At 39.3% G+C, this 18367-nt stretch overlaps 1 protein-coding gene across 1 annotated transcript; it reads right to left on the reverse strand.

Moving 5' to 3' along the window:
• Positions 1-7768: 7768 nt before the first annotated feature.
• On the reverse strand, positions 7769-18081 carry calm3a (calmodulin 3a (phosphorylase kinase, delta)). The gene is made up of 6 exons (XM_034225464.1): positions 17677-18081; positions 12716-12746; positions 12162-12305; positions 10246-10352; positions 9690-9825; positions 7769-9442 (listed from the first exon to the last, which is right to left on the reverse strand). Exons 1-6 carry the CDS (start codon positions 17677-17679, stop codon positions 9414-9416), a joined length of 450 nt encoding a protein of 149 aa, XP_034081355.1. The 5' UTR covers positions 17680-18081; the 3' UTR covers positions 7769-9413.
• Between the last annotated feature and the right edge of the window lie 286 nt (positions 18082-18367).

Consider the following 18367-nt stretch of genomic DNA (forward strand, 5'->3'; position numbering starts at 1 on the left):
GTTGACGTTATGTCAAGTCCCCTGTCGGCTTTTTCCAACGCAAGGGGGGGGGCCTTAGCGTCCATTTTCAACGCAAGGGGGGGGCCCTTAGCGTCCATTTTCAGCTTTCCGGGATGTCCATATGCTTCTATGGACGCTCATGGAAGCACGGCGTTCGTTTGTGTCGACTGCCCTTAAAGGCAATGTGAGCGTCCATTCTCATTGGATAACGGAGAATTGTACACCCGGAAGTAAGTATTCCCCTTACTGTCGATTGATTTTACAGTGATATCTGCACTACTCATCGACTAAAAAACACCAGATTATCCTTGTTAATTACACAACATTGATTGGTTTAAATTGTGTGCAATGCTTTTGTATTTTTCCCCTTCGATTCGGAGAAACAAATGTTTTTTCGGAGTAAAGGATGGCAGAAGACACTACACTACCCAGAATCCCCAGCTATCGTTTGGACTACACCATGTGCTCTGTTTGACAAACCCCATGATAGTCCTCAAGCTCTGTGATTGGAGAGTGTGGTCCGAGGGTTACGCCGAGCCTCGAACAGCACTTGAAATGGGATGGAATCACGGCAGACTGTCCAAAACTGGATTTTAACGGGTCCACCGCGTCCCCCCTCCCCCCCACCCCGTCCCCAGAACTACAAATGCTGGCTATTCTGTTTCGCAACATGTTCTGTATCTATGGCACGTCTCTACTGGGAGTTGTAGTTTTAAAAGACGTTTTCGTATTTCCCATAATAAGAAGTTGCCAGTATTAAACTGTGTTCATCCCTGGAGGTTTAGGGGATAGGAAACACTCACATTTAAAACATATAATTAATAAATGGGTGAAAATTGCTTGTGCCCATAATGGGCAGCATTAATATATATATATACACACATGCCAGCTAAGGTCAGAAGAGCTTTATTTAACAGCTGGTCTTATGTTTGTGACCCCTGTTGTTAATTGATAACATTACATTAATTGATAAGCCTGAAACATGCACTTGTTAAGGTTCAGAGGCACATTTTGCAAATATGGCAGTAGCCATCGATCAGCTTAAGATAAGATATACTTTATTGATCTCAAGTTGGAACATTTGCATTACATCAGCATGTGTAACAGTTAAATATGCAGTGGTGTTTATTTGTAAATCATTTAGTATAATCACACAAATTCTGTGTTTTATATTCAACAATTCTGTGTTCTTTATTTATTGATTGTTCAATACCTGACAAGGTCGGAGATGAAATATCTACATAGATCTTATAAGAGTATAATACATTATGTATAATATCAGTTAAAATAAGTGCTTCAACATAGTTAACATTGCTGGAGGTACGCACAAATATTGATAGATGTCTTGTAATGCACTATTGAGGAACCTGCGACCCAAGTTTTTCATTCAATGCATAACTACACCATAGTTGTGTAGGCCTATATGATATGTCAATAAACCTTAGAAAATCTTGAAAGGGATGTGCAAAATAGTCATTATATACAGTCTTTAATTAACTATTAGTAGAGAATAACGAGTAATTAATATACTTTATAGGGATCCTATTAATATCTAATAATAAAAATAATGAAATTCAATAACATGCTTTAACCACTAGGTGTCCCTTTATATCAGCTGTGCACCTTTATGGCGTAAATACAGCCTATCTACCAATTGGATCAAATATAAAAGTCAGCCGAATTAGTGTTGATACTGCAAGGAGACGTATTGTGTGAAAAGAAATGTAAGATGTTGTTTAATGGCTGATATATTTATGATCCACGTCACGTTTTCAGTTCCTCATGTTTGTCTAGAAGTCTTCTCATCAGGGCTATATAAATACAGAACTACGGCAGATATGTAATATGTAATGCAGCCGAACCGTGTATTACCATGCCGTTATGTGATGACTTCCAAAGAGAAAAGCAAGCACACTCGGAATAAAGTATTATTGTATTTTTTTTTAAATGTTTTCGGTCTGTTTCCGTTATTTGTTAACATGACGATGTGCTGTGAGATGTGAGACTGGAATTGCACAGGGGGAAATAACGTAGGCTATCTTTAGATGCGGATTTTGTTAAACTAATATGTTTGCGCTGTGGACCAACACTATACATTGACGGGGAAGGGGGTAGCAATAAAGATAACACCATTAAACAGTTACACAACATAACAGAAATAATATCGATAGCAGCGTCCCTAGCAACCACCTTGGTAACAATGAAAACGTTATGGACGCAATTTCCTGAAGTAATCTTCGTAATAACTAGCAAACTAAAGATCATGTACATCCACTGCACACATAATCTGAAATAACAACTCATATTTCTCGCATCAAATTACATCAAAACGCATTTTAATGGCCAAACTAACTTTAAAATAGGCATTTTCCATCGAGAACAAAACGAAGTTCGGCCATGTTTTTTTTTTCTGCAGGGAGAAATTTTAAGATCACGTGACGTCAAACATAGCACATGGTGTAGTCCAAACGATAGCTGGGGATTCTGGGTAGTGTAGTGTATTCTGCCATCCTTTACTCCGAAAACATATTTGTTTCTCCGAATCGAAGGGGAAAAATACAAAAGCATTGCACACAATTTAAACCAATCGATGTTGTGTAATTAACAAGGATAATCTGGTGTTTTTTAGTCGATGAGTAGTGCAGATATCACTGTAAAATCAATCGACAGTAAGGGGAATACTTACTTCCGGGTGTACAATTCTCCGTTATCCAATGAGAATGGACGCTCACATTGCCTTTAAGGGCAGCCGACACAAACGAACGCCGTGCTTCCATGAGCGTCCATAGAAGCATATGGACATCCCGGAAAGCTGAAAATGGACGCTAAGGATCCCCCCCCTTGCGTTGAAAATGGACGCTAAGGCCCCCCCCCTTGCGTTGGAAAAAGCCGACAGGGGACTTGACATAACGTCAACATAGGCCGACCTGGGAGTGAGGATGTGTTGGTTGAATGGAGTAATCCAGGTCAGTGAGAGCAAGGAAATCCAGGGTCTGCAGGGAGGCGTAGCCAGAGATGAAGTCAGCCTTAGGAACAGCTGACTGGCAGTTCCACAGGCCACCTGAAACTAGATGTTGGATCTCAGTGGAGCATGTGGGATAGACGAGAGCAGGCCGGTTATAGCGATTAGGAGATACACGGGGCCAGTATATAAACTAAAATGTATGCGCCACATCTAAACTATGAGCGCATTGCTCCTAAAAAGTTTTTTTGGCACCGACACCAATCAACAGTTGTGCGTCGGCTCGGCAGGGATCAAGGCACGTACGTATATGCCTCTCCCTGCTTCCACCGTCTACACACACAACCAAATAAGCCCTTGGATGTGTGTTGAGGTGTGATGAAGTTAGACCTTTTTCTATTCTTCTATTCTCACAAAACTATTGCCATCACTTTTCATTTTTTACAAAGAAACGCCCTGCTTCGGGGAAGAGACGTCATAGTCACAGTTTCCCCCTCATCATGTTAAGTTAAATTCATTATATCCAGTTTAAGACACACACTATAAATACAATTCTTGGGAAGATATAATAAAGGTCTTCGGATGCCCCCTGGAATAGGCTATAACCGCAGATCTTTGTTGCATCAATGCAATTATTGTATTGCGTATTAAGACATTTCAAATTTCCAAATAATTTCTGCCGAACTCTTACGCATGAGGTACGTTATGTTTCACAATTAGAAAGGGACAACACCCTAACAAAAATGAAATATCACAGCAGCCCTCTGCTCTTTATAACTGGAAAGGGAAAGATTACTAATGTAGTTCCCGTTTTAAGAAGTGTTGAAAGTAAGATATTTTCACTTCCCTTTCTATTCTCTTTTGCAGACAGTAACGGACAGTTTGTCTTAACAATAGTTTTGGTGCTGAACTGGAAAAAACTAAAAACACTAAAACTAGTTGAGCCGTGTTTAGCATCTGTTGTTAAGTTTCCTCCAGATATATTTGTTCATCACTATGACAATACTTTGGGTTGGTTTTGAGGTTAATGAACATTCAGTTCAATACAGTCAATAAAAACAGAAAGCTGCTGGGAATTTTCCATTTAAAACCACTCCACTGATGTATTGATGAGTAATAATGTTTTAAGAACAAAACATTTAAGATCAGGGGAGCATCGACTCAAACCTAATAGTTTCTTCTTCGCTTCCCACATCAGTTTCTGTTATTGATTGAAACTCATAGTCTTTCAGGGATGACTCATCCACAATCTCATTTGAAAAACGATCAGCCTTTTCTAAACAGTGGCTACCATCACATAGTGTTTTAATAAGATTAGGTTTTAATCATGTTTAGCAGATTACTGTATACTAGAAAAGAACATTTGTCTGTGTGAAAGGGAGATACAGCCATTACACAGCCGATGGTCGTGCAATAGACAGTCTAATCATTATAAAAGCATGCACGTTCAGTGATATCACAAAATATGATGTAGAAATGTTATAGATCTGCTCAGTCAAGTTTTGACTGGAACACTGTGATCGTCGTGTTCCTCTGAAGAAGGAACATGTTTTATTAGTTAGGTCTTTACGTGAGGTCCTATGGTATGATACAATGTTTTTGAACATGACATTTTAAGAACAAAACTGAACACATTTTTATAAATAGACAGTAAAAGCTCTAATACTGCAAGGTGTGAAAACTATACAAAAAGGCACACAGCACAGTAAATAAGTACACTTTAAATTTAGCTTAAAAGAAAATGCAAAAAAAAAAATGTAATCAATTTTTCAACTTCCATAAAATGAAAAACGGTAACATTACCCAATTGTAGTTTTTAAATATTTGTTAGTAGTTAAAAATGTGTCCTGGGTTTTAATGCAGTGGTTAAAAAGCTATATTAATGCTGATTTGTGTGTCCTTCTTGAGAAATTATCCAGAATATACTAAAGGGGAGGTGTTGAATTGGTGAGTGGTTAAGATGGATGCCACATAACCGCGGCTCTATTCCTTGTTACGTCTGACTCTAACTGTCCAATACAGACGGAAATGGCATAAAATCAAGAAAGAAAGAAAGAAGACATGTAAAGAATTAGTTTCAGGTACTTTTGTTACAATGAATATGTTGGAGGTGCAAGTATCACCAGAGACACTGAGCAATGAGCCTCTGAAACCAGGCATACCTACACCCTAAAAAACGATTCTGTATCTAAGTTTGTTTCAGTGTTACAGCTTGGTAACCAACATGAAGTAGGACAACACAAGAGTAAGCAAATGTGTTAGTTTGGTCACATGCAAAGTGAGCGGGGAATAGTGAACCATGTCAAAGAGGGAGATTCTGTGTATGTTCTTGGGAGGAGAGATTTAGCTTATAAATTCAACAATTCTTAGCTTTAGATGGGAAATGTTTTAGGGTTTTGAACAGTAGGCTAAATTTAAGAAGCGGGTTAGCTGATTTCTTTAATGCACGGAACTTAAAACAATCAACATCGGCACCTCTATTGTTTCCCCGACTCAGACTGCAAGGAATCTGGGTGTGATCCTAGATAACAAACTGTCCTTCACTGCAAACATCGCTGCTACAACCCGCTGCTGCAGATACACGCTTTACAACATCAGGAGGATACGTCCCCTCCTGACCCAGAAAGCCACGCAGGTTCTGGTCCAGGCTCTCGTCATCTCACGCCTAGACTACTGCAACTCCCTCCTGGCTGGTCTACCTGCATGTGCCATCCGACCTTTGCAGCTCATCCAGAATGCAGCGGCTCGTCTGGTCTTCAACCTTCCTAAATGTTCCCACACCACGCCGCTCCTCCGCTCCCTTCACTGGCTTCCGGTAACTGCTAGAATCCACTTCAAGACAATGGTACTTGCGTAGGCTACCATGCTGCGAATGGATCTGGCCCTTCCTACATCCAGGACATGGTTAAACCATACACCCCAGCACGTGCACTGCGCTCTGCATCAGCCAAACGGCTCGCTGCACCCGCACTGCGAGGGGGACCCAAGTTCCCATCAGCAAAAACATGTGGGTTTGCTATCCTGGCTCCAAAATGGTGGAATGAGCTCCCCTTTGAAATCAGGACAGCAGATAGCTTGCACATCTTCCGGGGGAGACTGAAAACGTATCTCTTTCGACTCCACTTCGAGCGATAGAATTACTAACAAAGCACTTATATACCAATAAAGGGCTGGCTTATCTAAAGCCAGTTGAGTAGCACTTGAAATGTTTTAGCTCTATGAAACCTGATGTACTTATATGATTCTGTTTTCTTCAAGTTTGTATCTTGTTGGTCGAACACACTTATTGTAAGTCGCTTTAGATAAAAGCATCAGCTAAATGCAATGTAATGTAACAAACTGTAGCCTACATATATGATTCCAAAAATAGAAACATTGTTCAGGAGTCCCAATTGCACAGTAGCCTATAGTTATAATCCTCCAAATCCCCTCCCCCATGCATAATGAGAATAAAAAGGAAAACACAGTGTTTCGCAGTCTAAGGGGTAAAGTCAGATTGCAAAGTGTACATTATCACATTATGGATAGTGGGTGTGGTGCACCCGAGCAAACACACACACACACACACACTTTGATTAAAACTGTCTTAAGTCAAGTTGCATGTAATTTATAGAGAACTTAACTGGGTTTTATATAATGTGTTAATACAGCTGTTTTAAATGTAAGTGTGTTGACTCCTGTCTCAGGCTCACTCTATCATGTCTAAAATTAGACACAGGCAGTTGAGTTGGCTGATAAAACAGCACCACCTAGTGTCGAAGTTTCGGTCAAATCCTGTGCACCTGTCATGTTTTATTTATTATTGGCCATGAATGTATGGTGTCTTGAGGCCAACAATGTAACTAATCAAGTAATTTACTTAAGTACAATTGTGAGGCACTATACCATTTTGATTGTTATTTACATGTCTTCTTTCAGCAGTGGAAGAAGTATTTAGATTGTATGAGTAAAAGCACAGATATATTGCCATCAAAACATACTTTACGTATCAGAGATACACTTCTCATTATGCAGAAAGCTGCCTCTATATCACTGGATCATTATTATAGTTGGATTAACATTCAACTAATTTAAACACCGTACAGTATATGTCTAAAAAGTAAAAGGGCCCAACACTTGTACTTCAGTATTACTTCATGTATGTAACCACAGGAGATAATGTGATAGATTTTAAGCTTTCTTTAAAGTTAATAGTATGCATTCTTTAAGACCTCAATATTAGCATATACTGAACACTCTACATGTATAATGTATGCATGTATGATTAACATAAACATGCATCTTATGAAACCAGCAAAAACATTAACAAAATATCTCTAGTATTCTCTCATAACTGCAGTGGGAGCAACACCAGTGGGCATTTATTCGGTTACACAACCAGAGGGATAATCACACCTTCCTGTGCCTGTGATTCAGTTCTTACTGCTGAGCGTGCTCCTAATTCATTCTCCTTATCTATTCAAACCAAACGATTAGCAGGTGGACACACATCCAATGACCTCTACCTGCCCCAGATAACGGCTTGTCCCATTGGCTGTTGGTGCTGCCTGTCAGCAAGAGGGCAAGGCTCCTTCTTTGCATTTAGTGTGAAAGGTCACAACCCTATAGCTGATGTGGATTACCACACACTCCTGTTAGAGATCTCATGAGCCACTAAATATAGCCTGTGCCTGGGATAGTGTCTCCAGTGAAGGGCTAGGGTGACCAGCCCTGACCCAATCTCAAACTGTCTGGAGGAGATTAGTGCTCCTTTCTGGCAAGAAAAGAGCTTGAAGAGTGACAGTTAGATTAAACATGACAATGAAATGCAGGTGAAGTAAAGCTCAATTTATTGATTTATGGAAAATATATCACATCTTTACATTTTTGATACCTTCAGAAATTAACAGTCCATTAACCATTTACTTTCTGACATCCGAATCGAAGATAACCAATTGAAACTCCTCAAGCCGAGCAGCATTTAAATTCCGTGCATTAAAGAAATCAGCTAACCCGCTTCTTAAATGTAGCTACTGTTCGAAATCCTAAAACATTTCCCATCTAAAGCTGAATTATTTGCTACAACCCAAATTCATCTCTATCTGAAAGTCCCTTTCTAATAGCCCAAATGTAACACTTAAACCCCACCACCTGTAGTTTTGGTGAATATACAGTTTATGTATCCTGTTCAATAAAACAGCAAGCAGATTGAAGTTTGAATCACCAGGCTACAAATTGAAGATGAGACACCAAGGACGGGAAAACATATAGTTGTTATAGCAGCAGCAACAGTGACTTTTGGTTTCTTTTTCTTCTTTTACAACATATCCATATGGTTTATACCAAAGTGCAAATATGTTGAACTGCTTATATTTGTTATGTTATTACATTAAGTAGGTTTAATATAGTCTAATGAACTACGAGTCTTGCAAGAAGGTTGAGGCGTTAAGAGTATTATGGCACATTTCAAAACCAAAGATAAAACATGTCACATGTCATTAACTACAACAATAGGCAATGCAAACTTTACGACACACTAATATATATATTTATAGATATATCTGGTGACCAAAGTTAGTCATCAACACATTAATATTTGAGAACACATTTATAAAGCATTACATCAATATTGTACCATCAGGATATCTGATTGCAGGACAAATATTTTAACTGCAGTCCTTTAAGTATTGTTTTCACAATAATCCTTCTGAAGCAATGCAACATACTACTGTCTGTCTCCAATCAGTGCCGTGGGCCATGTAAAGCCCACAACTCAAAACCAGACAATATATCATCCCCAAGAGGAAAAAAACATCAGCACTTTTCAGTCTTTCGTTCTTGTCTGAACTCTTCCAAGGTTTAAGGATGCTCTTCTGCAACCCACCACCAATAAACACCCCTATATCGCAACTATTTGCTCTTGCAATAATCAATAGTGACACAAATGTTACAGATATATAGCTATATAGTTATGTATATACCTCCAGTGTGTACACAGTCTGACCACTACCTCTGATGGGATCAGAGCCTCCTTGTTGTGACAAGAGACCGCCACAGGAAGGGTGCATGCAAGAAGAGTACTTAATTCAGTATTTAGAGTTCTTTGTTGAATATTGGAAATAATTAAATAGCCAACTTCTCTATACAAACTGTGGCATGGGCTCCTACCCCTCTGCCATTTCAGTGTTGCTCTTTCCTCTAAATTAATCAAGGGCTGGGTGACTCAGCAGAATCTTGGTCTGAAGTCAAGGCTTCGGCAGACTTAAAGCTTGGTCCATTCACTTCTTTAGGGATTATTCTGTTGGTGTTTGATTTACAGAATTTGGATATACTGAAGCACAGATTGTTAAATTCAACAGAAATAATGTTGGGGGGGAGTTTGTTTATCATTTGAGAATTGTTCCTTTTTTGGTTCTTAAAGACAGTGATCTTAGGAGGACAAGCAACATTGAGAAGCAATTCAGTGTTCTCTTCACTTGGCAGTCATCATCTGGACAAACTCTGTGAACATAACAGAAAACAATTCTTTAATGATAGTTGCAAATCAATCCGTTTAGGCTTTTGGTACAGTACATTTTAAAACATTGTGTATATGTTTTCTTGTTCTAAGAATGTATTAAATATACAGAGATTATGTTGTTGTAAAAACTAGTTGCAAAGAGAACAAGCAAGTGCAATGTTTTAATTAGTGTCTATTAGGAAAAAAAATGTATTTTCAGGAAGAAACCAACCAAAAAGAGCATCTCACCTTCGTAGTTGACCTGCCCATCGCCATCAATGTCCGCCTCGCGGATCATTTCGTCCACCTCCTCGTCAGTGAGCTTCTCCCCCAAGTTGGTCATGACGTGCCGTAGCTCTGCTGCGCTGATGTATCCGTTACCATCCTGCCCATGGCCAACAAGAACCATTGTTAATGCACTATTTAAGATTCTATACAGTACAGCAGCTACAAACAGAAAATATCACTTATGTTAGTTTCAGTTTCTCTAGTATTAGTTTACACGAAAGATAGGTCAGTAAACCTAATGATCTCTATTCCTAAGCCTCAACTGTACATTGAGCCTAATGCTCAATAATTGTTGAGCTAGCAGAGAGGCCTGATCCTTTTAATGGATGAAAGTGCTGGTCAAAGGAAAATAAATAAGCTGTGACCTTGTGCAAGGGAGTTTAATCACATAAAATACTTTGTCCATGTTTTGTCTTTTCAGAATTTGGCTAGCCATCACAATGATACAGTGGATAAACACATCTGTGTGGAGATCCTGTTGAGAGGTTCTAGTTAGGTCCACTCGGTCCTATCGTACCTTGTCAAAGACTCTGAAGGCTTCTCTGATCTCCTCTTCACTGTCTGTGTCTTTCATCTTCCTGGCCATCATGGTCAGGAACTCAGGAAAGTCAATTGTACCATTACCTACACGGTCACACAAACAGAGCGAGGTCAGAGCAGTTGTCACCAGCAAGTTGTGACTACATCAGGCTGTGTTCAATCTTGAGTAGAATCCAACGAATACATCTGCGTTGCTGAAACTAGTGGCACTACTTATTTGTCAGGAATAAAATATGTTTGAAGCAACAGCATTAAGATGACAGCCTATCACATGAGTAACAGGGAAGGGGTTATCTGCCAGACAACAGTCACCAGAGAAAATGTCACATTTCTTAAGGATGACGTAAATGTCATGGTGGTAATTTAAAACCAAGTGCTTCCACTGATACCCTAAATATCTCTGCATTGCATAGACTGAGCAAACCTCCTAGGTGGTTTAAGGCAGGGGTTCCCAACCCCTGGGCCGCAGACCGGTACCGGGCCGCGGAGGTGTTACTGCCGGGCCGCAAAATAGCTGAGTTTATCGTAATATTTGCAGAATTATAAATATTTTTATATATTTATAATTATAATTTATAATATTTTCGCACCTATACCAGTCATATTATTTCATCCAGTAGCCTTGTTAAACTTCCACCAGAAAACAGTTGAAAATTGCTGTTATGGTGTACCGAGGGATTCGGCGGCTCAGCCTATAAGGTCTCAGCCTCTCGTTCGCACGAGAAAGTTACCGGTGCTCCAAGTAGGAAGAGGAGCGCACAGGAGACAACCGTTTAACTGCAGACTGTTATGTTTATGTGGGGAAATGGCAGTGCATACATTATTTGAGATATATTTCAAACTCGGACTTCATTTTAAGGACATGTCGGCCAGGGGTGTAGAGCTATTTGTTTAAGCACCGGATTGGCAAAACAGGAGAGTCTGTAAACCAGTCTGCCTTGATCTATGAATTCATGTCTGGGACTCTCATGGTATCTGCTGCCCACAGCTGTTTATAGAAGGAAAACCTCCTTCACTTCATGAAAGTGAAGTGCAGCACCAGCGAACTGCCCGATTACTCCCCCTTTTATTAGTTTTATGAAGGAGATGTCCGGTCACCAAAGCGCAAGATGTGTGTGTATGTGCTCTGCTCAGCTCTGTGTGTTTGTCACCGGCATTTGTTTTCAAATTACCATGAACAGTAATTTACACACATCTGGCTAACTCCATAGGTATATGTGGGTGTTTCCATAAGAAGTTAGTTTAATCTTAATCTCGATGTAGTGCTAAATGCTGTCGGAGTGCACCGGAACGAACGACACTATCTTCTGAAAACAAGAGGAGAGACGCAGAGACTGAGAGCTGAGAGACTGAGAGACCGGAGGAGATCGGAGAATAAGGTCGAGAGCGTGAGTATGCGAGAGCTGAGTGAGAGGATAGAGAGAGAGCGAGAGAGGATGAGAGAGAGAGAGAGAGAGAGAGAGAGAGAGAGAGAGAGAGAGAGAGAGAGAGAGAGGAGAGAGAGAGACAGACAGACAGACAGACAGACAGACAGAAAACGTTGATTTATCCGTTTTGGTTTAAAAACTGAATAACGTTGTTTTTTTGGTTTTCCGTTTTTCCGAAAAAAAAACGTTGCTAATATGTTTTGGATGCATATTGTTCTAGTATTTGTTCAGGCTGTTACATACAATTAGCCTCTGTTGCTACCTGCTGGTGGTGAGTAAATATTAAAATCAGTTAAAATTGACAACCGGTCCGCGATTCTTTTTTTAATGTATCTGCCGGTCCTTGGCACAATAAAGGTTGGGAACCCCTGGTTTAAGGCATGAGCAACAACTGACCAAGATTACCCTTTACATTGTAGTAATTAAAAGTTTCAACATATCATTTTATTGTGCGTTTCCTCCTCACCATCAGCATCCACCTCATTGATCATGTCCTGCAGCTCGGCCTCAGTGGGGTTCTGTCCCAAAGAGCGCATCACAGTCCCGAGCTCCTTGGTAGTGATTGTACCATCGCCATCCTTGTCAAACAGCGAGAATGCCTCCTTGAACTCTGTGCATTGACAGAAATAACACTCGTCAATACAGACACTTCACTGTCAGGCTTTCAAGCAGCCTGAATAGAAAACACGTGCTTAGCATTACCAGGGTGTGTGCATGACTAATGCAATGCTATGAAGGAATGTAACATGTGGGGTGCTGGACCCCTGATTTAAACAACAGCACAGCATGAGTTAAAGCATTGGTGCATCTGTTGATTCCTAGAAATGGATGTGCCTATGTGAGTTTTTTCACGTGTAAGTATTATCCTGAGACTCCTTTTAGACTTGTCAACCACCAGCTATTATCCTCACAGATCTCTGGTTACTTAAATCTCTGAAGACATTCAAGTTTCTCAGGTTTGTTGGAGAATGAAGGTGCTTAACCTAAAACAAACCAAACACAGTTAAGGTATGCCCTCACCAGCAATCTGCTCCTCAGTCAGCTGATCAGCCTGTTAACAAAAGAATAAGACATTGGTAAAAACACTGATAGTCCAACATGAAAATCGTATTGTGGGCAGTCCTGCCAATGATTATCATATATTTTATACTTTTTAGTTCGGTAGATTTATTACAAATGTATTGTTTAAAATTCAAATGTAAAAGTAGTGAGTAGGTTAGTTGAAATATGAGGGTTTTTTACATTATTGTCGAGACGAAAGTCAATATTAAAATGAAACTAATAATATCTGAGGAAAAACAGACGGATAAATAATAATTATGATGTATTTTCGTTTAGATTATTATTATTATAGTATTGTTCAATACCAATAGGGGTATTTTTTATTTATTTTTTAATAGCATAGGCTACTTTTTCTGAATGATAACCGAGCTGTTGTTGTTAATGCCGCTTCCGGTAACACAGCAGGAATTATGATGGCCGGTCTTTGTTCCCAAAAGCCACGGGGGGAGAAGTTGGCGACAGTGTGTGTGAGGCTTCAGAGATGCCGTTGGTATGTTTCTCCGTTGTTTATTGTGTTTTGCGTACTTGATCTATTGCCTTATTGTGTGAGAGTGCTGTTGCGCAATGGACGGCTTTTACGCAGCGTGGTTTGTGTGGACTTTGTTTTGTTTGGTGTATATTTTTAGACAGCGCAGATGGTGTTCAGTTGAGGTTTTTTGGGTTGCTTGGTTTCAACTAGAGAAATATACTTTCTTATTAATTCATTTAAGTTAATGATGTTTTGTAAAATAACACACAATTTATCATTTGAATTATAATTCCTTGAAAAGCAATGTGACTGAATTATTATTATTATTAGAAATAATGCAATGAGGTATACAAAATGTTTATAATTTGATTTGCATGTGAACTAACATTTGTTTGTCCTCTGTGTTTTGAAGGTTTTCAACCTGATGAAAATCTGATGCAAAGTCTGATTTAAAAACTGCTGAGCAGAAAATAAAGACAACAGAAAGTTGTCCAAGCGTCCTCTGTTGCCCACCAGCCTCTCAAGTTCGGGCAAAACACTGAATAAAGGCCAACACTCGGAAGAACTTGACAATTATCCTAGGGAAGACTTAACAAATACAAATATAAAAACTTGATTGAATTGCCTTCACTGATGGTGTGTATGGCTGGAGCCCTTTTAGTCTGACTTATGACAAAATTATCCTTCAAATCCAGTACTCATTGTCAATTGTGTCATTCATCTTATTGGGAGGGTGTTCAAGGTTCATATGCTCAAGATCTATTTTCAATGCAGTGTTCTGTAAAGATCAGAGGTAATAGAGTGCCACAGTCCTAAAACCCGGAAGTAAGTTAGCATTTTACCGGTTCCTTCGACAAAAACCAAAGCAATTTCTCCATACGATTTTGGAAAATAGCTCAAAATAAGGTCTGTGGTTGACACAAATTGAAGAGACAGATCACGTTTTGTTCAGCCGGATAATATCCACATGTCTACCCTACTTTTATAATTTTCGAATCATAAATCAAATCGATAGATTTATGATCGATAGATTTTAGGACGCGTCACTGTGACACTCTATATCCTAAATAAATAACCTGTTCCTAACAATATGGATAAGGCTACAGTATTTAGATATGGTTTTGTTTGCCATATATATGTCATAATGCTTTTAATTTGAATTGCCTTGATGTTGAAAATGTGCTGCATAAATAAGCCTGCCTAGCCTTACAGTTGTTAAGTGTCTACGAGTTTCGTTTTTCTACCATGCACACTCGGAACACCTCAACATGACTCGGCTGCTCTTCTTTGTGTAGAAGGTAACTACAGACTTTTAAAATGAACCTTTTAAGCTTTCAGTGGGTGAGTGTTAATACTCAAAGATTTATTTTAGGTGAATGTGACTTTGAAATCTTCCAGTACCATGATTATACAGATATAAGCTTTGGGTTTGCCTAATGAGAAACACTGGCAGCAGATTTCACTCTTCAATCATCATCTAAAGATCTATGCCAATGCACTATAAACAAAGTAATTCAAAACAGACTGATATAATCTGACAGCTGGGCACAGTCATTGCCTACGAACTACCAAAAGACTATCCCTTCAGACAAAAGGCTATTAAAACAAGCTAAATATTGTGTAACACCACTTCCTTTATTGAAAGCGTGCCCAATGGAGAAAGTGGATTTATACTTTATTTATAAAAATGATATTTTATACAATTTGGCTACATACACATTTTCGGGGTGGCTATGTTTAGGTGGCAGACCTAAACATTTTAAGTCATTTTGATAATCACTAAAAATCTAATAGAAGACAGACTCGGAGATAGGGGTGGTTGTGTGGTGGAGAAGACGGTAAAACTGAACTGGGAAAACATAGCGTCTGTCAGCGCCGGGTTGACTTCACAGCTGTGAGTTTCACAGTCTGCATGTCGGATTGAGCCACCTTGATTCCAATCTTACCGGGTTTGAAACACTTCGTCCTCTAAATACAGCATGCTTCCTGCCTCATATACATAGCCTGGTACTGGTTTCAATCAAATGTTACATTCGGTGAATTGTATTTCAAAAATTGATTACTTTGGTCAGCTAATTTAGAAAAATTCATTTAAGCCATAATATAAATAAAGCCCTATTTTTAGATAAATTAATATTTTTAAAGGATCAGCAGGAACCCTAATGGGATTTCAGTTTATTTGTTGTATTAAGTAAAACATATATTAGTATTTTACACAAACCCACATGCTAATATCAGTGGGCCAATGTTATCCAAACCTGCTGCTCTTAAGATTGCACTTTTTGCTTTGGCATTTCTAACACACAATTTATTTTCATTAACTTAAATTTGACAGGTCATTCTGCCACTCCTGTAAGGTCTTACCAGGCCTGTCTAAGTCAGTCAACATGCCCACTTCAGGCTGAGAAAGTGTGATGAGGGACGGGTATAAATACTCCATAGCCAGAAATACACACGCCTGCTATAATTAGTGAGACACGAACAGGGTCGCCAATGTAGCACACTGAATATCACAGCAAAACTAACCACCTCTTTGCATCTTCTTTACTGAACAGATGTGAGGTGTAGTTTATCATCATGGGCTAGCCCCCGTGCCAACTGTTGCTTGACATTGCTTGCTGCTTTGTGAAGTCCTTCATGTTGTCAGGAAATTATTTTCAAATGAATTAGAAACAACTGGCATATTCAGGTATAACAAGAATGTACTAGCCACATGAAATCCCAATAGCCTATAATAATATAGTACTGATAAAGGACTTGTTCATTTGAGTATAACCTAAGTTAGGCAATTAAACAAGTAAATATGTAGATAATGCAACAATAAATAAATAAATGGTTCCTCCGTTGCATCACAGAGTGAAGCATTAATTGGTTACTAAAAATGTTGTGCTATTTCAGAACTAAAGAGATAAACGCTAACATTTCTGTAGCACAATATGGTGTTAACACCATGTGTTCCTCGAGTCAATTTCTATGAGTCACCGTGTTGGTTTTGGGGAGGGGGTTGGGGGGATAAAGAAAAGGGAGCAAGAGAGACTGCAGAGTATTCACTCCGTCCACTGCAAACCAGTTCAGCGGTGCTGAAGCAAGCAGTGTCTGGATCAGAGCAAAGCAAGGTTGAGTGTAAGAGGATTTGTACAGCTGCTGTGAAAGTGCTCAGCAAAATTGCTGCTTTTCAACATATTATTAAACAAAATATCGCATTTTCTCATGTCGAGTATAGAAAACTAAGGGCCACAGGTGATTTATGTTCATGCATGTGACTCAATGGGGTTATGTAGTGTCCTTAAAATCTAACAGACCATGTGTCTGTTCTTGCACAGTACTGTAAATAAGAATAATGGCAGATTAAGACATTGGTTATAGTGCCACTGTTGGGCTTATTTGAAATATGTATTTTTAGCTGTCATTTTTGAGGGGTGCACTGCGGGTCCTGACAGCCTACTGCACCAAGCATGGTTTGGTTCAATGCGGGGGAAAGGGAGGGCGGAAGGAGGGGTGGCAAAGAGGATCATTCAGCAGGAGCAGAATGCGGATCCACGTTATGGCGCAATACGTAACGGTGGAGATGCTGTCAGTGTTTCGAGAGCACACAGCCCAGAAATGTTGCAACACAACCGTCATAATATCCATGCAATGTGAAAAACAATTGTTGCTTATGGTAAACCACAAACTACTACCAGTGAGCTGTGTTCTTATGTAATCGAAATGGTTGGCGATTACAACCTTTTTTCTCGCTTGTTGCGCATGTCACTCTATATCCAAAGCCTCCATGCTGTTGTGCCTGCAAGAGGTTCTACCCATGTTGCAGCAACTTGTAATGTGGGATGTCAAAATGGTAGTTAGCAAGACAGTTAGCCAGAGCTTTGATAGTCATCTTGCAAGATTAACGAGATGGATTTCAGATCGCCTTAACACTGGACGGTCTATTTTTACACAGCACCTCCTTCACCAGCGCCACCACGCCCACTCTCGACTCAAAGCAAAAGCGATAAAAAACGCTGCAAACCTTGATCCGAGCATGGAGGTTAAACCACAGTATTTACACACACTTAAAGGAAATTAGCTAAATTATAGCTATAACATAACAGCAGAGAGCAGACGGTGTGGTTCCCCTCGCTATACGACGTGCACATTAAACTGCGCAGGTGATAATAAATACATTGGTTTCCTTTGGTTTACTTCATATGTAGAAAAACACTGAGTAACATTGTGATATAAAGATAAAGTGATTATCGACAACGTTTGTCCACATCAACCTCAGGACTTGCTGCAGTTTATCTAGCTTGTAAAAAACATTAAACAGCTATCTTTAGCTCGGATTAAGTTGGTTTACTGAATGACAAGCAGAGGATATGTTTAATTGAAATAACGATTAGTTTGCTACAGCAGTGTAATCATATTAACGACCTAACGTCAACTAACATGGCTAGCGTTAGCCCGTACTCACCATTGTATCGTTGACGTTTCGAACTCCGTGAAGATGACGACAAATCTAAGGTTTTGTATTGACCTTACAGTTACACGTAAGAAGTCCTTAAATTATATCAAACTTTATTACAATATATGTTTTGAGCAATCTGTGGAGACTGTCACCGTGTTGCACCAGAGTGGACGGAAACCTTAATCCAGTGTGTCCTATGCCTCAGTACTGTATCCTTCCGCCGGTGCCTGTTTGGTCCTCCCACTTAATGCAATGTCAAAAATATTGAGCACTGCACAGGTGGAAGTGTTTTAATTGCAATATACGTTTACTATTTGTTATTAAATGCCTATTTGATACATACGCTATGCAAAACCATAATTCTTGTTGCTCTATATTCACCAAACGCGCAAAGATACCATCCTCACCACCCAGTCTCAAGGAGTGACAGTGTATGGAAGATTAACAATGCCATACTGCGCGTTCCGTACAAGTGAATTATTTAGTATGACTGAAAAAACGTTTCTATACATAGTATGTGAAATTAAGAATAATAAAATACAAGGATGTTCTACTGTACCTTCTACAGAATATTCTGACATATTGGACATATTAGTAAACTTTTAATAGAAAATGTAAAAAAAGACATTGCTCCCGCTGTGCAGCAGCAGGGCCAAGGCAAATTAAAAAGGAATGTCAACTAAAAATAATTCCTTCT

The sequence above is a fragment of the Gymnodraco acuticeps genome, unplaced genomic scaffold, assembly GCF_902827175.1.
Source record: "Gymnodraco acuticeps unplaced genomic scaffold, fGymAcu1.1, whole genome shotgun sequence".
Lineage (NCBI taxonomy): Eukaryota > Metazoa > Chordata > Actinopteri > Perciformes > Bathydraconidae > Gymnodraco > Gymnodraco acuticeps.